Source organism: Salvia splendens, chromosome 7 (genome assembly GCF_004379255.2).
Source record: "Salvia splendens isolate huo1 chromosome 7, SspV2, whole genome shotgun sequence".
In the NCBI taxonomy this organism is placed as follows: domain Eukaryota; kingdom Viridiplantae; phylum Streptophyta; class Magnoliopsida; order Lamiales; family Lamiaceae; genus Salvia; species Salvia splendens.
In genome coordinates this window covers 885,405-907,012 of record NC_056038.1, presented here as the reverse complement: position 1 = coordinate 907,012, position 21,608 = coordinate 885,405, and the positions used below count along the sequence as shown (strand labels likewise).

At 37.0% G+C, this 21,608-nt stretch overlaps 4 protein-coding genes across 8 annotated transcripts; 2 read left to right on the top strand and 2 right to left on the bottom strand.

Moving 5' to 3' along the window:
• Nucleotides 1–322: 322 nt before the first annotated feature.
• Nucleotides 323–4,507, bottom strand: LOC121741921. Of its 2 annotated transcripts, none has more exons than XM_042134877.1 (11): nt 4,149–4,507; nt 3,528–3,592; nt 3,159–3,274; nt 2,924–3,030; nt 2,713–2,846; nt 2,320–2,496; nt 1,811–2,066; nt 1,617–1,696; nt 1,377–1,467; nt 1,035–1,134; nt 323–922 (listed from the first exon to the last, which is right to left on the bottom strand). In XM_042134877.1, exons 1-11 carry the CDS (start codon nt 4,396–4,398, stop codon nt 583–585), a joined length of 1,716 nt encoding a protein of 571 aa, XP_041990811.1. In that variant the 5' UTR covers nt 4,399–4,507; the 3' UTR covers nt 323–582. The 2 variants fall into 2 exon arrangements, with proteins under 2 accessions (XP_041990811.1, XP_041990812.1); XM_042134878.1 differs by having other exon boundaries at nt 2,713–2,843.
• A 641-nt stretch (nt 4,508–5,148) lies between these two features.
• LOC121811223 (E3 ubiquitin-protein ligase MBR2-like) lies at nt 5,149–9,290 on the bottom strand. 3 transcript variants are annotated; one of them, XM_042212034.1, is made up of 6 exons: nt 8,975–9,290; nt 6,636–7,745; nt 6,514–6,564; nt 6,319–6,417; nt 6,050–6,205; nt 5,149–5,487 (listed from the first exon to the last, which is right to left on the bottom strand). In XM_042212034.1, exons 2-6 carry the CDS (start codon nt 7,725–7,727, stop codon nt 5,332–5,334), a joined length of 1,554 nt encoding a protein of 517 aa, XP_042067968.1. In that variant the 5' UTR covers nt 7,728–7,745; nt 8,975–9,290; the 3' UTR covers nt 5,149–5,331. The 3 variants fall into 3 exon arrangements, with proteins under 3 accessions (XP_042067968.1, XP_042067970.1, XP_042067967.1); XM_042212036.1 differs by having other exon boundaries at nt 6,636–7,742; XM_042212033.1 differs by lacking the exon at nt 8,975–9,290 and having other exon boundaries at nt 6,636–8,798.
• Nucleotides 9,291–12,319: 3,029 nt separating this feature from the next.
• Nucleotides 12,320–15,520, top strand: LOC121742080 (phosphatidylinositol-glycan biosynthesis class F protein-like). 2 transcript variants are annotated; one of them, XM_042135110.1, is made up of 10 exons: nt 12,320–12,458; nt 12,687–12,927; nt 13,009–13,074; nt 13,166–13,208; nt 13,688–13,742; nt 14,116–14,164; nt 14,352–14,419; nt 14,512–14,620; nt 14,989–15,138; nt 15,204–15,520. In XM_042135110.1, exons 2-9 carry the CDS (start codon nt 12,751–12,753, stop codon nt 15,103–15,105), a joined length of 684 nt encoding a protein of 227 aa, XP_041991044.1. In that variant the 5' UTR covers nt 12,320–12,458; nt 12,687–12,750; the 3' UTR covers nt 15,106–15,138; nt 15,204–15,520. The 2 variants fall into 2 exon arrangements, with proteins under 2 accessions (XP_041991044.1, XP_041991046.1); XM_042135112.1 differs by lacking the exon at nt 12,320–12,458 and having other exon boundaries at nt 12,476–12,927.
• An 889-nt stretch (nt 15,521–16,409) lies between these two features.
• On the top strand, nt 16,410–21,507 carry LOC121740995 (uncharacterized protein slr1919-like). The gene is made up of 14 exons (XM_042133673.1): nt 16,410–16,678; nt 16,842–16,965; nt 17,154–17,391; nt 17,656–17,697; nt 17,831–17,902; nt 18,060–18,195; nt 18,340–18,497; nt 18,718–18,802; nt 19,492–19,679; nt 19,800–19,961; nt 20,038–20,187; nt 20,266–20,526; nt 20,635–20,901; nt 20,982–21,507. The coding sequence occupies exons 1-14, from the start codon at nt 16,624–16,626 to the stop codon at nt 21,207–21,209; spliced, it is 2,166 nt and encodes a 721-aa protein (XP_041989607.1). The 5' UTR covers nt 16,410–16,623; the 3' UTR covers nt 21,210–21,507.
• The last annotated feature ends 101 nt before the right edge of the window (nt 21,508–21,608 follow it).

Below are 21,608 nucleotides of genomic sequence, written 5' to 3'. Positions count from 1 at the left end.
CAAATTCATTTACCATTAATTTATGAGGAAATGGCTGAGAATATAAAAAATATTCTCCATGAACTCAGAAATCAGTACAGAAAACAGATATCTTCCAACATTCTAAGAATTATTTTTCAAACAGTAGAGTATTTATGAGTAATTATAATATTTACAAAGATGTTAAATACATTATACCAATATTGGGCATATTTTTTATGGATATATAACCAGAAATTCAAGGCCGTACGTATCACAGTGGACTAGAACCCGATACCAATATTGGGCATATTAACGGTATATATCACAATTTATATAAATAAATAATATAGCTATCCTGCTATTTACCCAAATAAACAGAGCATGGCATATCAGATAAAATGAAACACCCTTTTACAGAGAGATTTCACATTCAAACAGATCCCTAGTTGAGCAATTATCTCTGTTCTAAGAAAAAACTACAGGCTTTTCATAAATTAACTCGAACGATCTATGGTCCTAAAGTGCAACACCTAGAATATAATCCTAAACCAGCAAACAGTGGGAGATCTATCTCTTGATAGTTACAACATAAACTGCTCTAAAACAGCACGCGAAGTTCCATCATTTACCTTTAGTTCGGCTGCTTCTTCTAGTGGTTCTACCCACTTTTTTTGCTTGCTGCTTCGCAGTCGCCACAACCTCTGGCTTCTCCTCTGCAGATGGCTTAGTCGTCTCGAGTTGTGATTCTTCATTTTGCGTGTCCACGCTAATATGAGAACCGCTGTTTATGCTATCGGTTTCTGTGACGATAGGTACTTCCATGTAGGCTTCAGTGAGAAGCTCACAGTTGCCATCCATGTTGGTGGTACCATTTGTTGGCATGCTATTGTTGCTTGCAGTATCATTATGGTTTTCCACGTCGTATTGCTTTGAGTTCTGTGCGCCAACTGCTTCTGGAGAACTGTACAAGAGAGAAGAGTATTCAGTATTCACTGAATGAGCTAATATCACTACACGAGAAGTGGCAAGTTAATTTACTACAGTAAGAGGAGTAACAGGCTGCAAAGAAGAACCTGGCTTGAGCTGGTGTGAAACCATTTGTACACGGACTTCCTCCAGGTTCAGCTACCCCGGTTTCTGGAGGTCCACTAATCTTACCTGCATGTGGATCGGCTAAATACCAAAGCACAAACAAAATCAGACCTCGTTGCACAAGTCTAAAATTTAATGCATTCTATGTTTATCTTTTTCTTAAGTTTTCATCAGCTAATTCAAGGAAGATGTCATTCAATGATCAGATGATATCCATAGATGTATTCCACAAATCCATTTAGCACTTTTTAAATAGCACGCACTAGTATAATGGCACATGAACAATCCGAATATCATGGACAGAAGAAGAGAAGTCCAAGTACCGGAATGGTGCTGGTCAGCGTGAACAGGACTGGTAGGGTGTGAGAGCATAGATGGAGCATGCACGCCATCACTTCGAAATGTTTCTGGATCCTTAACAGACAAAATCATATCTAAGATGCCAGCATGGCAGTTTAAATTCTCATTGTGTGTAGCTGCTAACTACCCCAATGAATATGAACTAGAGTTCCATGAATTTGCATAATCAACAAAAAACATAAGGCAGTTTTGATTAGCAGTACCTTATTAATTTCAGAAGCTGAAGCATCTGGATGTGATGACGGTGTTTCACTGCCCTTAGCATCTTGTCTGGATTCTAAAGCTGAAAGAGCCAAAACTGTGAATCAGTGTTTGTAAATACGAAATTATCAAGAAATGGGGATCATCTACTAAGTTGCAAAACACTAGCTGACATTGCAGAGAATTCAAATCCAACCTACAAGGGCAGGATCAGCATTCACTCCAACATCCATAAAAGCATCTATGGGCTTTGTTTTCCAAAAAGAGTGTGGCTTAAATATTTCTTCTCCCACACCACCAGCTCCCATGGACTCCTCCTTAGTTGCTGCAATTGAAAACAATGAATCATATTTAGCAGGTGGTGTGCGCAGCATATCTTCAACTGCTTTTGAGCGCACTTTCCGCAATTCTTCCTGGATATTCCAGGATTCGGATGCAAGAGAACTCCGTCTCTGAAATACAACAAACAAAAGCAAATGGGTAAGACACATAACAAATGAAAAGGTTCGCATCAATTGATTGAAATAAGCAACTAAACATTTTGGGCCACATGCATGATGAAACCATACATGTGGTTTAATCAAACTTTGGCACAAGATTGCCTCCATCCAGATAATTCAAAATAGACCTCAAAGTGCGAGATCTGATGCAGATGACACTGACACAAAATATATGGGCACACCAAAAAAAAATCCAAAACTGCACCTGTGATGATGACAAAATATCTTCAGTAACTGAATATGGCGTTCGTTCCTTGAAAAGTTTCATAGTTGTAGTCAATGGGGTTCTCAATTCAACATGTTTTGTTGGAGATGCCCAAGGGGGCCTTTCCTTCATATAAGATCTGGCCATATCCACGGGAGAACCAGCTCCAATTTCCATCTGCATTAACAAAGGTCAACAACATTATACACATATCAGGCTTTATTTACAAAGCAAGGGAACCTTCAGAACTCAAGAAGAAGCAAATGAAAATTTTCAAGGTGTGCCCCTTATTACTGATGTAAAATATATGTAGGGAGAAAACTACGATTGAAACTCCACAGTTGAAGAAAAAATAACTTTCTCTGATATCTATCATTTTAATTAATGACTAACATGGTCAATTGCAGCAGAGTTAAGATTACAAGTTCCATGTGCAAACTCTGCCACCGAACTGGATCCCCCTTTCTTCTCTTGGAACCAGTTTCTAGCTTCCTGAACAGCCTTATTGAGTATATACGGATCTTCTTCTGATGAAAAAAAGAGCTGCATAAATAATTAAATAGACTCAAACTAAGGATTGCCACTAGATATCCTACTGCAATACCATCTGTTTGTCGAGGGGAATTTGCAATTGATCTTTTATCCCCTGTTTCAACCGACCAGTGATTAACTCGTGAATGAAGAACTTTAGTCAGCCTATCACACTCTTCCCTGAATAAAACCAGACATCAATGAAGTCACATCAGAAAGGCAGATGACCTTTTAACTTTCCTGAGTCATAATGCATCTTAAATTGAGCAAAACCAAATGGCTCAAAGATTCTTCCTCAAGGAAACTACCTTGAAAAATTCTCCTGCATAATGAGCTGCTCGATTAGCCACTTGGTTTCAGATCTCTGCATAATGAGCTGAGACTCTCGTCCATATTCCTTCATTTCTCCTCCAGTCAGTTTCTCCTAACAACGAGGAAGAGTCATATACATAATTGTACAAACTATTCTTTGGCTGAAGTAACTTGTAAACCAAGGATAAGTCTATTAAGTGTATAGGCTAATACTGAGAAAGACAATTGGCAGCAAGTTGCAATAAAATGTTTCTAGGCTGTCTGAGCTGTCGTACTACATCTAAACAGAAGACACCCAGTTCAAATTTAAGGATCCATCTTATTCAGTCTCATGTACTGATGTACTAGATGAAGCAGCTAGTTACCTCATTCAATGCATTGACTCCATCACGTGGGCTTTCATACTCATTAATGTTGTCAGCATCATCCTCTGCCAAGTGAGTGAGAAAGAGATTTGACAAATTACATAAAAGGCAGGAAATGAGGAATCCAATCATGTCAGGCATGCAATACCAAAGATAAACAACTGAACAGAGGTACATAGTACGAGAGAGCGATTGGAGTGATTGTTAAAGTTTTTGTTTAAACTGAGAGCAGACTTATCACTTCCATTTGATAATCTTCAATACCATCTGAAAATAAGCTTAACTACTTCAGTGTAATGAATTGTGCTCGGTAATATTATAGTAATTGACTAACTCCACTCCAGCAAATTGAATAATGAAGACGATATCAACTACTAGCATCTACAACATCTTCATGCACACTATCTAGCTGTGGCTCATCGTAGCCCATTTAACACAACTAGGGCTAAAATACTACCACTACACGCTAGTTACTATGTAAAGACCGAAGCAAACGTAATAACGCCTCCTAGAATTAAGAAGCAAATTAACAGCATAGGCGTAATTTAACTAACAAACTAGTACTAATTAGGAAAGCATGCTAAAACAAACAAAAAAACATGGTAAAAAATTAGCGCGCACCGGAAGCGGAGTCGAAATCTTCGGAAGAGGAGGATTCCGAGTCGGAGAAGATGGCGGAGGAGATGAATTTCCCGGCGCCAGAAGCTAGGGCCCGAGCGGAGTGTATAACGACACCGGTGAACCAATTAGGGCTTTTAGGCGAGGGACTAGGCAGCGGGCGGTCGTACGGCGTGGCGGAGAGGCGCTGCCGCCGACGGTTGGTGACCATTTTTCCGCCGGCGCCGGAGCGAGAATCGGGCACAGACGCCATATTTGGGGGAATTTGGAAGTTTTGAAAATGGAGCGACTGAAATCGGTTTGTTTTCAGCTACATTTCACGAAATAGTTATGATGTCAGTTTTTGTTTTTCTCTCTCCTCTCTTTGCTCACTCAATTACATGTTTTATATTCTAGTCATTTACTATTAGTACTAAATAATTACTACTACTACTATAAATTAAATGCTACTATTATTAACTACTCCACATACTCCGATAATATTAGGTCGGAATTGTATTAGTCTCATTAATTAAAGTCTCCAAATATTGCTATAGTAGAACCATTAATGATCCTTGAAAAATAAAAATACTTAACAAAGTCTTGACCTTTATAGCGATGAATTTTGATCGTGATTAAGTAATTTCATCAAATAATGTTGAAATTGAATAAAAAGAAATTCTATATTTTGAGGTATCAAGATATATGGAGTAATGTCGTAATTTAATTCACGTGATTGTTATAGATAATTGAGTAAATCCGTTTAAGTTTTCAATAAAATACAAAATTAATTAAAATAATCGCATAGGAGTATTAAGTATTCATGCAAGTGCAAATGTAGTAAGCTTATTTGAGGTAAGAAAATGTGGCAATTTATTCAAACATACAAGTATTCTTATCTTCCTCTCATAAAAACATTGGTAGTATACTTGGAATGTTTTTAATCACTTCTTCTTTTAAATTAAATACATAAATCTCACAAAATAAAAGTAGAATAATGGATATGGAAGACAAGGATAAGAAATTTTCAAGCAAGAAAAAATTATAGTATTATTGGAAAACTTTGTTCACTGAGGCAGTCAGATTTTCACCAAAATGCCTTAGGATATTGAATAGAATGATATTTACAAAATAAAAATAAAAAATTCAAAGAGCAGAAACAATACAATAATATCCATTAATGTACAGATCAAAAGAAAGATTTGCATTAAGAGAGAGAAGAAGATGGTTGTGATGGAGCTGCAGCACTCTTGCAAATAGGGCACCAGTTCTTGAGCCTCAGCCACTGATTTATGCACGCGATGTGATACGCGTGCTCACACTTGACTAACTCCCCGATAGCGTCCCCCTTCACATACTCCTCCTGCAAAACACGCGAGAGATTTCGTTAAATCACAACGCAACGAGCATGATGCATGTAAAGGCAGGGGAATTTTTATAGGGTTTCGCATTCCGTTTTTGGTATGCTTTTTCCAAAACCGAACCGTAATGAGAAAACAGAAATTTACCAAAAATATAAACCAAACCAAACCAAACCAAACCGAACTGAATTATCTGAAAAATAGAAAACCAGACCACGAGAATCGATCCAAACCAAGAAAAAGAAAAAGAAAATGAAAATTGCATAACAATCTATTCTTCATAAAAGTATATAGAGTTTGGCTAGCAAAACGCAGACAAAGAGGCGACAAATGAAATTAAAAATAAATTCAGTTTTCGTTTTTTTGGACCCGAACTGGACCTAAAAAACAAAATTTGCCCAAAAAATGAAACCGAACTGAATTCTGAAAAAAAAAACGAACCAAATTTTAAATTTATGTTTGGTTCAGTTCGGATATTTGGTTTTTTCGGGTCACACCTGGACTTTTTCACCCTAAATGCAAGCAAGATTGAATTCAATCTTGATGAACAGTTGATAAACTGACCTGGCAGATGCTGCATTTGACATCATCTCCGTCTTCGCCCGACACTTTTTCTGTCAGGGCACCCTGATGTATGCGTCGCTTGATGCACTTGAATAGTTCGTTTTCTGAGAGGGCGGTGCTAACCGTTCCCATGCTATCCCCTAGAGCCAACAACTCCTGCCAAATGCGGACGAGACAACGTCAGAGAAACTGTAGGAAAAATTCTAATGCTCGGCGTGAAGCAAGCAAGTATGGAAGGCTCTACTATGAAGGAGGAACGTGAAAACAACCTCATACGACATGTCATCAATATCCAGTCTCATGTCCCGGTGCTGGTCGTATAGATTGAGGCCACTGAGGAATAAACTCGTCTCCAATGCGAGTATTTGCTGCAGGCAGGTATGAGAGTTCGCATCAAAAATCCAATTTTGGAACTATTGTAGATCGAATCAGGTACGAAGAATTAATAAGGGTGGTTTGAGTACCTCATGTGTCATTTCTTCGTCCTGCTCGAACCTTTCGAGTGCTAGTAATACCTGCAGAGACAAAAATATCAGTTGATCGGAAAACCTAACTGTGAGTTGTCGGATGACAGAAGTAACAATACCTCAGCAATACCATCCATATTGTATCGTTGCAACATGTCACGGTTCACAAAGTGGCTGTAGCCGGGCTCCATTACAGTGTAAGGCATCAAAGTGGACCGATTGTCGTCACTATTACTAGAAGGAGAGAGATTATACGAGCTCAACCCACTTGAAGGGGCGTTGGGAGAGTATTGCTGCGATAATCTTGGCCTGCCAGTGCTTCTAGGTGGTTCGGGATGGGAGACTCGGAGGGAGGATTCTCTAAGGCTCGAGGTATTTCTCCCATTTTGTCGAGAAGAGAGCCTCGTTGACCTACTCTTGTTTACGTTACTCGACCCTCCTGTCCTGGCCGAACCAGAAGTGGTGCTATCCGCACCAGAGGCAGAGACGGAGGCGCTGCTGCTCGAAGACGAGGCGTGTGTAGAAACAACTGTCTGTCTCCCTCTACCGGGCTCGCTGCTAACCCCTTCTAGACTTCTCTTCCTCATCACATTCTTGCAGGGAGATTTCGACCCTGACGATGAACAATTAGGAGGTGGTACGGAATCTGAGACCACGTTGCATTTGAGGTTTTTCAGGCACCTACTTCTGTTATTACCACTATTAGTAGTGGGGGAAACAGAAGAAGCTGTCTGAGTATTTTGCTTGTTCGAACCCGACATATTCTGAACCCTTTTTCGAGTTCTAACACTCGATGGAACACTCCCACTGCCATTTTTCGCCACGGGATTCTGTCCAGACTTGCTTGCTGATCCAGGTGAGGATGTTGACTGTGAGGCTTCTGAATCGCCCGACTGACTACTTTCGGGTTGATCAAATGGCAACCTTTTCTTTGTATCAAGATACGACGCCTTTTCCCTGATCACCACAGAACCACTCTTAGACAAAGCTTCAACCGCTCCATTCCCGTTTGAAGAACAAAACGAGGACTTGGGGCTTTTGCCATTGTCCGAGCTTCTAATTTTCATATTCTGATTCCCGTACTTGATTCTTCCACTGCATCCTATTCGGTTACAGAACTGAACATTCTGATCATGGGACGAGCTTGAACTAATGCCTTTCCTAGGTGCTCTACTCGTAGCAACACCTCTTTTGCTGGAGTATCCATTCATGATCGACTTTCTATTCTGCTGCATCAATATATATACACATTTAGCCTTCACCGCTTAATCAAAGAGCACAACACACACCACTTCTCGATCAAGAAACAGTATATTTCCCCCTTTTCTCCAAAGAAACAATCGAAACTAGTACAATGAATTTAGGTTTAGATGAACGAAATCAGGCTAATCAAGCCAAAACAACACTCATTAGGTAAACATAAAAACCACCAAAAAGACTTGCTATATCAGCCATATAACTATTTACACTATTACCTAAACGTGCAACGTTATTGAGAAGCTAAATCGAAAACTCAAAATCCAGTATCATGAGAATCACTGAAGAATGAAAACACTGACTAGTTTAGATTAAAACTAACGATTTTTTTAAAAAAGTTTCTCAATGGTGAAGAACATACCAGAATATGAATTCAGAGAGCCGCAGAAAAAATCATCATAGAAGAGAATAACATAGCCAGATACATACTAGCCTCATCTAATATCAACAAAGGCAATTCAAGCTCTTTTAACTGTACCTAAACGTGCAACGTTGTTAAGAAGCTAAATCGAAAGGTCACAGGCTGGTATCATTAGAATCAATGAAGAATAAAAACAGTGCCTAGTTTAGATTAAAACTAATGATTTTTTCAAAATTTTCTCAATTGTGAAGAACATACCAGAATACGAATTCAGAGATATCCGCGAAAATAATCATCATAGAAGAGAATAAAATTGCAAGACACACATTAGCATCATCTAATACTATATATTAGAGCAGTTCCAACTTCATCTTTTTTTTCTGTTTTAAGTGTTAATTATATGACAAGTTGTTCATACTTTTCTTGTTAAAGGCACACTTTATCATAATCTAAGTCACCAAAAAGGTTCAAGCAAAGGGGATTGATTATTCTTCTTCTGCAACTCTCTTCATCAACAAACAAACTCAAACAGAAGCAACATGAGAATTTGATAACACGCATAAATTATGATTATTTTAACAACATGATCATATCAATTTGATATTAGGAGACTATTTAAATAAGCAAAACAGAGTCAGCAAGAAAACCAACAAAAAAAAGTCAAATCTTCACCACAAATCATTGGCTATCCATCAAGACTGCAAATTTATCAAAGCCCTCAAATACAAAAGTTGATAACATCATCAGAAAAACAAGAAATAGATTAAAAGATGATAACTTTGATATAAACATATCAACAAAATCAAACTTTCATCATCAAAATCTAAACTTGATGACAACCTGATGGATTAAATGGGAACTAATCAATATTCTTGTTGTATTCTTCGCTTTTTCTCCTCCCTTTTGACTCTTTATTCTTTCCTCTTTTACAACGAAAGAAAAAACCAAGAAAAAAAAGAGAGGCTTCCAACAACCAATCTCTTTACAACGAGAAGCCTTTTCTCCCTCTTTTAAGTGAGGGATGAGAGAGAGGAATAAAGAAGGGAATGATTTAAATTTAGTATGAAATCATATTTGCGGATAATAACAATAATTATGAAGATCCGAGGATAATGGGAGACTGAGTATTATCGATACCATAATTAAAACCACAAAACAATTTCCATAGCAAACAAACGAAGCGCTGAATTGCCGTGCTGCCTTTTGAGTCTCGTCAGCGGATCTCAGCCGTTGGGTTTTTTGCCGGCGAGATCGGACGGTTGGATTTTGGGATTGTTGGGCCGCCTAAACGTCGGCTTCCTGGGCCCACTGGGCCTCATGGCTTATCCAATCAGCAGGTGATTATGTAATGAAACACATAACTAACTAATTTGGGCCACATGTGATTGCACGTGTTGCATTGTTCTAATCCCATTGTTAAAAAGGTTACTCCCATCCACATTCATATTCGACATTATAAAATATGTTCAAGATTATCTAAAACACTCAAAATTATCTTTAAATATTTCTAATTTTTTTTCTATTTCGAGGCAATATTTTTTACTCTAGAACCTTAGTATTATTGAAACCATTGCACTTAAATAAAAAAATAAAATTTGTACTATGTTTTTAATCCCTTGTAAGTTAAGGGGGGAAAAGGATTCAATTGAACTTTAACTTTTTTTTGATTTGTAAGTATGGTAGTCTCATCTTGATACGGTTTCTTTAATTGTATGAATATATTAGTCTTGAATCTCTGAATATTTTGACCATCTAACATAATTTTTTATATTTATTCAAATAAACTATTTAACAAATATATCATGAGTCAACAACATATTTACACGTAATAGGAAATTCGTGTGTAAATAAAAGCCATATGAGCTAATATAAATATAGTACAAGAATCTTTATTACTTTGAAACAAAGTCATTTATAAGTCCCTCACTAATGGACAAATGACAATAGCCTAAAAATAACTAAAATAGCTAAAGAACAAAAAGACCCATTTTGTTGTGGATGAAAGCAATTAAATTACCAAAGCCTTTTTTTTGTGGCCTCAATTTTAACTTCTATTTTTGTTCTATTGACAATTGCTATAATTGAGTCACTGTCATCCTTTATTATTATTGAAAACCTAATTATATTATTTCGGACCAACGTGATTTGGTTGGGTGGCATTGTGTTCGAATCATGTTCACATAATATAATACTATTCAATATAATTTTGGATATATTAAACTCTGTATACAATTAATGTGAATTAAAATGGCATACACATAGTAACAGGTAAAAGTAGAGTATTACCATATTATTACTATATATGCAATTCGGGTAGCGGAATTTATGGGTCGGACATCACGCATAAAAGTTAATTGTTGGCGTCAGAAGGAATAGACGATTGTCGTTAACAATTAATTACGGTAAAATAACAAAAGCAATATCAACCAAATGTTGCATTTGAGGATGACGGTGAAGTCGGTTCACCTTCTATCCATCTGGATCGATTATTGATTATGAACTACTCCATTCGTTCAATAATATGAGTTTGATTTTGACTCATAAAGCGAGTGAAAAATTTTAGTGAAATGCCAATATTGTTCAATGAATGTGCTCACAACACAAGCAACTAATACAAGACATTCCCTAAGCATCGAGCCTGCCCAAAAACCACTCTCTAAATGAGCTCCTATTGACACCGCCGACATATACTCTACTTGTAGAGTTCGTTAATGAAAATTTTTGTGTCCTGAATTGTTAATAAAACTAAGAAAAGCGTTGATTTCCCTGAAAGGCTTCTCACTAACTATTTTCTTAATTTCTCAAATCTAATTGATCTCCATTATGATTTTTGTATTCATTTAGGAGTAATATTTATGGTGTGGTAAATGGTGATTTTTTTAGGTGGAAAACTGAAAATCTCCCTCATTTCACCTACCATATCAATTATATTTTAGGTGTAGGAGTATTAATTTTCTTTTTAAAAAATTATTGGTTATATATTAATGACCCTTTATTTAATCATGACTCATGAGCATGTAACCTAAATTAATTAAATCTAATTAGGAGTTCATAGTCTTTGCTAGGGGTGGTATGTTTAGTACAATTGGATTGAATGTGTGATTTGAGGTATTACTATTCATCTTTAAATAAACTCTTATAGTATAATTGAGTACTCATACTATAATTTTCTAAAATATACTAGTATATACAATTATCCAAGTAAAGTATAATTAGAAAAAATGTGCATTCCAATTCCATATTCTATATTAACTTAATAGGGGAGTGTTATATTGCTAACTTGCTAACTACAATTAAATAATAGTCACTAGATATTCAAATCAAAGGCTTAGATCATCAGCTCCGAAATGTCAATACGATCAACAAAAAACGCCAATAAGGGTATTAAGGTCGATTTACAACAAATTATTTGTAACTAACTTTGAAAAATATCCATAAACTTTAAAATGCATATAATTTTCTTGATTTAAATCATTTTTTCGCACAACATATATCAAATTAAAGATAATTTCATAAGGATTATAACGAGATCTCACTTGCATATGTTCCGATGTCGAAATTTGATTTTTTTTTTGAAATTTTTCATAAATTTCGTTAACAGCTTTATATCAATACACGACACATAATATGTCAATACAATGCTTGTACAATGTCAATATGAAATTGTATTGACATTGTCATGTCTTTGTGTTGATGTATTCCATACACTGTATTGACATTGTGTTTCTAAACCCTAAACCCTAAAACTTTCATAAATTTCGTTAACAGCTTTATATCAATACACGACACATAATATGTCAATACAATGCTTGTACAATGTCAATATGAAATTGTATTGACATTGTCATGTCTTTGTGTTGATGTATTCCATACACTGTATTGACATTGTGTTTCCAAACCCTAAATTTGATAGTTGTTATTATCTTTTTAATATTAAAAAAAGAAAAAATGAAATTACACAAGCTGTAGACTACAAGATTTCTAAAATCTTATGATGTTAAATTAGTTGTAGTTAATAATTAAATAATGAGTTAGTAATTTATCACTTCATAATGTAGACATTTATAAATTACTTATACTTTATATGTAATAAGTAAAATTTTTGGGCCCTTTTATAGATTTCAATAAAAAATGTATTAGCCCAACAAATGATCAATTTATTAAACCTTATCTTTCCCCAAATAAGCCCAATATGATCATCTTCTTCCCGAGCTTCATTCCCCAAATCACTGAAGGAACCCCAATCTCCATTTCCGCCGGCGTCGTCTATTCAAATCACCTTCTCATCTTGGAAGGTTCTCCACCGCCGCTCACTTCATCACAGGTTTTGTTCTTCCGCAATTTTTTTTTTGCGGAGGGGGCGGTTATGGCTTTTTCCGGTCTAACCCTTAGGAAAATGAATTTATACTAGTTGAAATTTCATGTTGAATTAGGGCACAGTTGTGAACAGTTATTGCTTTTGTATTGTCAATTCTTATCTGAAATAGTAAGATCCTATTGATTGGCATATTGTGTATAAAATCAATATGGCTGAATAAGTTTCTCTCATCAGCTCGAAGGCTTGATGTGAAATAAAATCAATAGCACGGGGTATCCTTTTTCCACCAGCTACATCAATGCAACAGACTATGCAGGAAGTAAAATCACCCGAAAGTAGAAATGATTCGATACGGATGATGCTGCTATTGCATCTCACATGTGGCCTTGGCTTAGCTTTAGCTTTCTGGGCAGCAGTTGATCTTTGCTCACTCGTGCTCATCCAAAATCCTTCCCAAACTCTCTTTATTGTATGGGTATGTAAGCCTCCACATATTCCTACATTCAGTCTTCTGGAATTTTGTGGTAACTTGTTTTGCTTTTGTGCTCTCTTTCAGGCTGTGCATGCTCTTGTTGTGATCCCTGTCTTTAGTCAGTTTCGTCTCGATCCTGATAAATGCTCTGTAATTTCAGTTTTTGTCCCCCTATTGTCTATATTTCTGGGCTTTCATTTTTAAGTTTCTGCTGAACCAATTGTGTTCTGTTCCTTTCCAGTATGTTAAAGCTATAGTGAGAGGACTGATGGGTCTCCCTGCAGGTTAGTGCTATAAACTTCTTTTCGTTTGTTAGTTCTCTTCCTTCTTATAGATGTCTGTTTATATTAAGAAAATAAAGTAGACTTTGTAAATAGATTAGCATAAGAATGGAACTTTTCTATAAATGCTACTACTGAAAATGAAATGCATTTAAGAGTTATGCTTTAAGATCATAACTGTTATCTCAGAATGTTGGTAATTGGGCTGATCAGAGAAATTTGATGAGAATGAGAAAACCTGTCAGGACAACAAGAGAGGCCAGGGGTTGTAATGTGATTCAGTACTTGTAAATTCTTTCTCACAGTAATAGGAATCAGGAAGTTCAGGATAACTGTGTAGAACCTATTTAGTGTTCCATAATTATGATATATTAACAGAATAACTCATAAGCTACTCCCTTGCTTTGTGAAACTAATTCATTGTTACTCTCTATTTACATCGGTGCTAAGATGAGCTTGTGTTTAATTGTTTATACTTGCAGGTGCTTTAGTTAATGCTCTTGGAGCAATTGTATTGGGCGCACCAGTTGGAATTCAGTAAGTGAATTTGTTTGCACTATCGCGATTTTAAAAAAACTAACCCTTTGATTTGGTTGGATACAAATGGATGTAATCTGACAAATCCTCGAGCATTTACAAAGTCCACTACGGTCAGCCAGTTCCTTCTGGTTTCCAGTTTCTGATTTTTGGACCAGTTCCTTTGTACGATTGTCACAATTTGAACTCTTTCCTAGACCCTAGTGTGTTGTTCGGTTCCTTTTGCAGTACCGATAATGAGTGGCGTGGTCTTGTCAATTTGGTCAGCCTCGCTGTTGATAAGATAGTTATTATCCTATGAGAACAAGATGGGGTATACTTACATATAAAGAGTAATGGTTGCTGATCTATACTTCCTTTTTTGCTGTTACAGGCACTTCAAAAAGACTGTTCACTGGTCTCTTCTAATGTCGGTTTTCACAGTAGGTTTTCCTCTATGAAACCATTATCTTTTGCAAGCTATTATGGTTGTCTTAGATACTCAATAATTGATTCATCTAGAGGAATTATGCTCCATTTTCTCATTTACTGATAAAGGAAGCAAAGGACTATCCCCCCCTGAAAAACATAGATATCAGGGCTCATGTTTCCATGCTGTGTTTGATGCAGTTTGCACCTGCAGCCTCTGTATTTGGCTCATCATGGACTGACTGGCATCGGATATTCGCCCACTCAAAGTAAAGTTATATACTACCTCACGGTTCTCTATGTGCTTAGGCAATTCCTTTAATCTTACGTGGTCTGGGTTCTCATTAGTACAAATCTCCAGGCCAATGCGACCCGTAGATTTTATAATCTGTTTGCCTGCACATGGAGCCATCATCGGGGCTTGGTTTGGTGCGTGGCCCATGCCTCTTGACTGGGAAAGACCCTGGCAGGTGCGGAACCTTGCCTCTCTCATCCTTAAATATATTTCCCATCTTGAAATAGTTCTTTCAAGAATGCTTCGGTCTTTTTATGTGCTTTGCTATGCATCCCATTCAAATTCAAAGTGACACGTTTTTTTTTTCGGATTCCACTGAAAGTGACACATTTCTAAGAATAGGAACATAACCTTTCTACTACTACTACTACTTTATTCTCTCAATTGACCACACTAAACAAAACTGCATAAAATGTCGGTACTGAAAAAGAAATGGTTCACTTTGAATGGGACACAAGGAGTACTATTTTGTGTTTTTAGTTTTTGGGAAATACTTAAAAAGTCTACAATATGTAATGTGTTGTATATATGCATTTGATACAGGAGTGGCCAATCTGTGTGACTTATGGAGCTATTCTTGGCTATTTGATTGGCGTTATGGCATCATTTGGATTTGTTGTCTATTATCATAACAGACAACATCATGCTAAGAGGGAATAAATATGCATTGCTTCACAGTTCTCTTCTTGTAAGGTATGCATCAAAATTGTCTGAAGGCTCAACAAATTGTTTGGTTTTGACGAATAGATTTTTTGCAGTGACTATTTTCCCGGTCTCAAAGTATCGATGTGTCACGATTCATCCTTACTTCATAGCAGAGGCGAACGAGGCTAAGGCGCGGTGAGAGGATGCATTAGATCTCGTTCACCTCCACTACTAACTGTTGATCACACCCAAGAGTCAGAGACAGGGTGCTTTATATAAGTTTGCTACTATACAAACATGCAAACGACGGAGCAATACCTTTTTAGTGAATGTGTTATACTAGTTTTTACTCCATCCATTAAATATAATCAATTTTTTATCAACAAATAATCCATCTCCATTTAATCATTAATAAACACCATTTTCAATATACTACTACTTTATTTACCATTTTTATCACATGGTCCATTTCCGATTATTTCTCCATTCAAAATACTCCATTTACTTTTATTAATCCGGTAGGCCTATTTTTTGGTTTTTTTAACATGTTACTTATTTGACCAAAAAAAAATATTTGTAATAGTTTTTTTAACATCATCAATGAAGGTTATAATATTAGAAAAATTCATATGGTCTATTTTTCCAAAATCTAAATACTTAGTAATATAATAATGGAATCTTAGTAAAATTCACATTACTTAATATCGAATAAAACAGTGAAAATAGTCTGAAAGTCGTCTTTCGTAACGCGTAGACAGTGGCAGCACACGTGTCAGTCGTTTAATACTTTTTTTATATATACAAGTATATTTTCATTTAGCCCCCTTACGCTTTTCAAATTTTCTAATAATTTTTGGTGATTTCTTTACGTATCATGACAACAAGAAAATATAAATAAGTTGGGAGTATTACAATTCTAGAAAAAAATAAAATAAAGTATACATAATTAAAATAGAAAGAAGCACACAATTATTTTTTCATTTCAAAAAATCGTTTCTACATATGTATTTAAATTTTAAAAAATAATGCATAATTTACCTTCAAATAGATTAACTAACTAAAACCAATTACTACAACATATAAAATTAAAGAAAATAAAAATAAAAAATATGGAAATTGTGTGATCCGAGGCTTCGCCATGGATTGCACCACAATGTTGTCTGCACCACTACGTTATCAACCGAGCGGTTGCACCGCAACGTTGGGCCGGCTATCCCCAACAATGTCGCCGCACCGCATTCTCACCTGTACATCTAGAATTAGCGATTGTGTTGTGCATGCTCTAAGTACTTAAAAGATTAGTACTACTGATATTTTGTGGGTATTTTGATATTTGTAAATAAAGAAGGTGGTAAATTGCAATTAACCGTTTTGAGGCACCGCACTCAACCGCTTAAGCCAAAGGAACGAAAACGTATTTATATTTCTTCAGCTACGCATTTTTACAAACAGTTTGGATCCATCAGCGAATGGGATTTCCTCATCAAAATTCGTTGCAAAACTAACCAGTTACCTACAATTTCCATCTCCGCGATGCGCCTCGTCGCCTGCTTGAAGCGTCGACGTCTTCCTCTTCATCATTTCCTGCGTAACTTCCCCCTCTCACTGTCGGAGTGCCGTGAATTTGTTTATTTATTGTTCAATGCTTTCTGTTTCTGGAGTGCGGCGTGTCGATGAAATTTGAATGATTTTTTACTGAATTTTGAATATTGTGATCGGTTGATGTATATATTGTTGAATTTCGTGTGCAGCTGTGAGGAATGGAAACCCCGATGAGGCGATCAGGTTGAGGCTGATGCTTCTCGGAGGGCACAGCTGTCTTGTAAACAGAATGCATGGTGCTGATAGCTCATTCAGATTGTTGCAAGCTAAATTGTAAGGATATGGAGTTTACATTGTGTTCATCTTCGATTTTTCCCCCCTAAATTATAGCCGATGAACCCAATTCTAACAGCCAGTGTCGAACATATGATTAGTTTGTCGCGATATATCACCTAGTTTTGGAGCAGCTTGGTTTTTCCTTTTCAATTTCTTATGCTGCCGCCTGCTTGTGTTGAATGCAGTTTCTCTAGTGATTATTCCAGTGTGCATGGTGAAAGTCCTTCTGCTGAGTATGCAAGGTTGAGGAAAGAGTCGCTAGAAAGTCAATTTGGACGTATGCTGGGTTCGAAAAGTGTTTCTGTTTTCTACCGTTTTGGCCCATTCTTAGCTTTGTACAGAGCTGCAATAATTTCATTCTATGTGTTGAAGCTAAGTGTTTGGCGCTTCTTCGTCCATGATATGGACAAGCGTTCGGTTAAGGTTAGTTGTGATATGTCAAAAATAAGTGTAAATTGGATTTCTTGGAGAGTTTTTGGACAAAGTAATGTTTCTTCTATTTTATTGGGCAGCGATATAGAACATGCTTTTGATCATTTCTCCCATTAAGGACATTAATTTCACAGTTCATACTGAATTATGTAATACTTGTGTTATGACTGAAATTTCATTATTCTGGTTGTTATTTCCTGTTGTACCCGTCTTATTTGTCTAATCATGGCTTACATGCGGATTGATATCTTGCAGTTTCGTGAAATGCTTATTCGCTTGGGGCCTTTTTATATCAAGGTAAGTTGTGTTTCAATTGGATTAATGGTTTCTATTCTGTTGATCTTCTTAATCCTTATTCTGTGTTATTTGGTTGACTATTAAAAATATGATTAGGTGAATGTTGGTTAACTTATTCCTTTCTGATTTACAGCTCGGGCAAGCTTTAAGCACAAGACCAGATATACTTCCTAAAGTGTATTGCCAGGAACTTGCTAAATTACAGGTACACATATGTTTGATTTTGTTTTCAAATTCCGATGGTTGCTCAACAGGCTTGGGTATCTAATATTTATACATTAATCTTGGTGCACACATTTGTCCTTGTAATTTGAGATACAACCTCTATCAAGAATACTACTGAACTCATGTATTAATGTCAGGATCAAATTCCACCATTTCCGACTGATGTTGCCATTAAATCCATTGAGTCGCAGTTGGGGATGCCAGTATCGAAGCTATTCGCTGATATTAGCAAGGAACCTGTTGCTGCAGCATCACTGGGGCAGGTCTATAAAGGTTAGAGAACCGAGATCTGTTAAGATAACTTATATTGGCATGCACCCCTGGTTGTTTCTTGGTAAGAGGAGTTAAAATCAGGAGGTCTAGTGGGGACTTGAGAAAACTTAAACTAAATATGTCTTTTTGTTTCAAGTTTTGCAGCTCACCTGCACTCTGGAGAGCTTGTAGCCGTAAAGGTTCAGAGACCCGGAATGTCCCATTTGTTGACCCTTGATGCCCTTCTGTTTAATATGATTGGAGGCCAACTTAAGCGATTTGCCAAAGCTCGTAAAGACCTGTTAGTAGCAGTAAATGAAATGGTGAGCTTCCTGAATTCCTCTTCTTGGACAGAGATTACACTTAAAAAATATACTTTTGCTTCTTGTGGATGAGGACAATGTTATTCTTTTATCATATCTAAGCATGCTATTTCTAGTTAAAACTAAATCTAGTTCACATATACTATCGCTGGAATGGGGTGGTTGTTGGGATTTCAAAACCCTAAACATGATGAGATTGTTGAACTTTGCCATCGGATAGGTAAGACATATGTTTGAGGAGATTGACTATATTTTGGAGGGTCAAAATGCTGAGCGCTTCGCTACCCTCTATGGCTGCAAGCCCCGTAAGTTTTTTCAATTATGGCATCTTTGGTGTTCTAATTTTTGGGTAGTGTGTCTGCTCGCATCTGCCCACTTGTGAAGTTCTACTGGCCTTGGATGTGAAGTAGACACTCCATATGGTAATACCACATTAAAGTACAAATGTTTTACCAGGATCAAGCTATTCGTGTCAGTTGCCTCTTAGAATTTTATATGCTGGGAGAATTGATGTTGACTCTAGAGAACATCTGAATTCATTGTGATCTTTTATATAAATATAACCCATGTGAGCCTTGCTACTGCATTTATGAGTTTCTGAAACTGCTAAAGGGTAACCTTGTAACAGATTTATGACGTTCTTTCTGTACATTTCATCTAATCTCAGTCTTTTGATATTTAAGATATCCTAGATAGTTTATGAAGACCACGCTGATGGTGGTTTCTTGTCCATAGGTTTTAAAATAAACTGTTGTAATATTTTTTAACTTCTCCTTAAGAAGCTAATTCTCCCTACATACATCTATTCAAGAAAATTTTGAATTTGTTTCAATTATATGAATTGTGCTACTATCTTTCCTAAATTAGGACTTGAGTTGGAAATACAACATACTTTGATATTTGTGGGATTTTTTTAATTTATAGGTTCCAGTCATTTAGTTTTAAGCTGCTCATGTGCATGATGTATTAGTTGAATATTTTTACTGATTTTCAGATAACGAGGAAGCAAACTCGAAAGATACTGTAGGACATCAGCAAGTCATTGGCATCAAGGTTCCCAAAATATACTGGAATCTGACCCGCAAAGCCGTCCTTACTATGGAATGGCTTGATGGAATCAAGCTCACTGATGGTAATCGTCTGAGAGATGCCTGTTTAAACCGTAAGCAACTTATTGATGAGGTAATCGAAGAGGGCATGGCCCCTAAATATGTGATCTGCTTTTCCTATTGAGTTCTTCGAGTTTCTTGTGATTTAGTCTTTAATTTATAAAATTACTTGTAACGGGTTTATAAATTATAGGGTCTATATTGCTCACTGAGGCAATTGCTGGAGGTTGGATTTTTCCATGCCGATCCCCATCCTGGAAATCTAGTTGCCACTGCAGATGGTTCCCTTGCTTATTTCGACTTTGGCATGATGGGTGATATTCCACGTCACTATCGCGTAGGGCTTATCAGAGTGGTAAGGACGATTCTACCATTCTTCAACTGATCTTGTTCCTCCTTGTTTAATATATTTTCCTAACATCCTTCCCCAGTTAGTGCACTTCGTAAACCGGGATTCTTTGGGTTTGGCAAACGACTTTCTCTCTCTAGGATTTCTACCCGAAGGCGTCGATGTTTATTCTGTCTCAGATGCTTTAAGTGCATCGTTTGGTGATGGAACGAGACTATCCCAAGATTTCCAGGTCCTCATAATTGGTGTACAATACTTGTGATTTGTTGAATAACCTCAGTCGTCAAACTTCTTCTTCCTCTGGATTCAGGGCATAATGAACCAGCTGTATGATGTTATGTACGACTTCAATTTCTCTCTTCCTCCGGATTACGCCTTGGTGATAAGAGCCTTGGGATCACTTGAAGGAACTGCAAAAGTTCTCGACCCTGGTTTCAAAGTAGTCGAAAGTGCATATCCGTTTGTCATTGGTAGGCTCCTCAATGACCCAAGTCCCGACATGAGGAAAATCTTGGGCCAACTCCTGATCCGCAATGATGGCTCCATAAGATGGAACCGGCTGGAGAAACTGGTAGGTGGCTTCTTACGCTCCCCATTAGCTCGTTTCTTCTTCAAATTCACAAAAATACCCAAGACAGCCCGGTCGATAAAATTATAAAAATGTGTTGCACCGTTTCAGATACTGGCAATATCCGAGCAAGCTGACAAGACCTCTCCAGAATCTAAAGAGACGCCTTCAAATCCATCAGGATGGAAAGCATTCAACATGCGGGCCGTTGTTGCTGCCACCGAGGATCTTCTTCACTTCATTCTGTCCAAGAAAGGTTCCAAGGTACGGGTTCTTCTAATCAGAGATATAATCAAGGCAGCCGATACTTTCCTCGAGGAAGAAGTAGTTTCTTGCTTCTCTGAAGAAAAGCTTCGAGCAAGAAGTTTGAACTACGAGGTTAGTCTCTATATGGTCTCCCATCCGTGCAACATCGGATTTAATCATATGATTTTGATGGTTAGTGTTAAATTTGACAGGACGACGAGGCGATGCTGGCGAGAATGATGAGTGGTTTAGAATCTTTTAGACACGCAGTGAAGTTAGCTCCGGAGGTGTGGAGTGCAATGGCTTTACGCCTAGCGTTAAAACCTGAGTTTCAAAGATTTGCATTTGATATATTAGTAGCAGTCTCCGCACACTCTCGCCGCAAATTGCCACATTCTCTCTGGATTTGTATATCTAAGATTATGCACAACTTCGCCTGACATATCATGTACATCTCTCTCTCTCTCTCACATACAAACACAAAAGCAGCGATGGAGCTGGCATAGGCCAAGCTGCTGCACCAAGCGGGGCCTTGGCCGGAGCAAGGTTGGGTTGGGTCGGGTCGAGAAGAGCCTAGCCATCTTGGATCCATAGGAAAAAAAAGAAAGAAAAAGAATTACTCCTTCCGGTCTTCAATAGATATCTCATATTAGACCGGTGTAGGTTTAAAGAAATTGTTTAATATTGTGAAGAAAAATTGGTGACAAAAGTTATTGGAATGTGGAACTAATTTTTATATTTAGTTTTAGTTAGTTTTATAATAATTGTGATGGAAATGAATGGGATGTAGGTTTTATAAACTAAAAGTAGTAAAAATAAAATAAAATAAAATATTTATG

What these genes read in the sequence shown, in the direction of transcription:
- LOC121741921 (XM_042134877.1), bottom strand. Translation starts at nt 4,398, where the DNA reads ATGGCGTCTGTGCCCGATTCTCGCTCCGGCGCCGGCGGAAAAATGGTC. An exon ending in CAGCTTCTGAAATTAATAAG is followed by an intron (nt 1,468 to 1,616) that starts GTACTGCTAATC and finishes TTGTCTGTTAAG; the next exon opens with GATCCAGAAACATTTCGAAG. An exon ending in CGCTGACCAGCACCATTCCG is followed by an intron (nt 1,135 to 1,376) that starts GTACTTGGACTT and finishes TTTGGTATTTAG; the next exon opens with CCGATCCACATGCAGGTAAG.
- LOC121811223 (XM_042212033.1), bottom strand. Translation starts at nt 7,751, where the DNA reads ATGCAGCAGAATAGAAAGTCGATCATGAATGGATACTCCAGCAAAAGA. An exon ending in ACGAAGAAATGACACATGAG is followed by an intron (nt 6,418 to 6,513) that starts GTACTCAAACCA and finishes ACCTGCCTGCAG; the next exon opens with CAAATACTCGCATTGGAGAC. An exon ending in TCAAATGCAGCATCTGCCAG is followed by an intron (nt 5,488 to 6,049) that starts GTCAGTTTATCA and finishes CGTGTTTTGCAG; the next exon opens with GAGGAGTATGTGAAGGGGGA.
- LOC121742080 (XM_042135110.1), top strand. Translation starts at nt 12,751, where the DNA reads ATGCAACAGACTATGCAGGAAGTAAAATCACCCGAAAGTAGAAATGAT. An exon ending in CGGATATTCGCCCACTCAAA is followed by an intron (nt 14,420 to 14,511) that starts GTAAAGTTATAT and finishes ACAAATCTCCAG; the next exon opens with GCCAATGCGACCCGTAGATT. An exon ending in ACTGGGAAAGACCCTGGCAG is followed by an intron (nt 14,621 to 14,988) that starts GTGCGGAACCTT and finishes CATTTGATACAG; the next exon opens with GAGTGGCCAATCTGTGTGAC.
- LOC121740995 (XM_042133673.1), top strand. Translation starts at nt 16,624, where the DNA reads ATGCGCCTCGTCGCCTGCTTGAAGCGTCGACGTCTTCCTCTTCATCAT. An exon ending in AGATTGTTGCAAGCTAAATT is followed by an intron (nt 16,966 to 17,153) that starts GTAAGGATATGG and finishes TGTTGAATGCAG; the next exon opens with TTTCTCTAGTGATTATTCCA. An exon ending in TAGTAGCAGTAAATGAAATG is followed by an intron (nt 18,498 to 18,717) that starts GTGAGCTTCCTG and finishes GCCATCGGATAG; the next exon opens with GTAAGACATATGTTTGAGGA.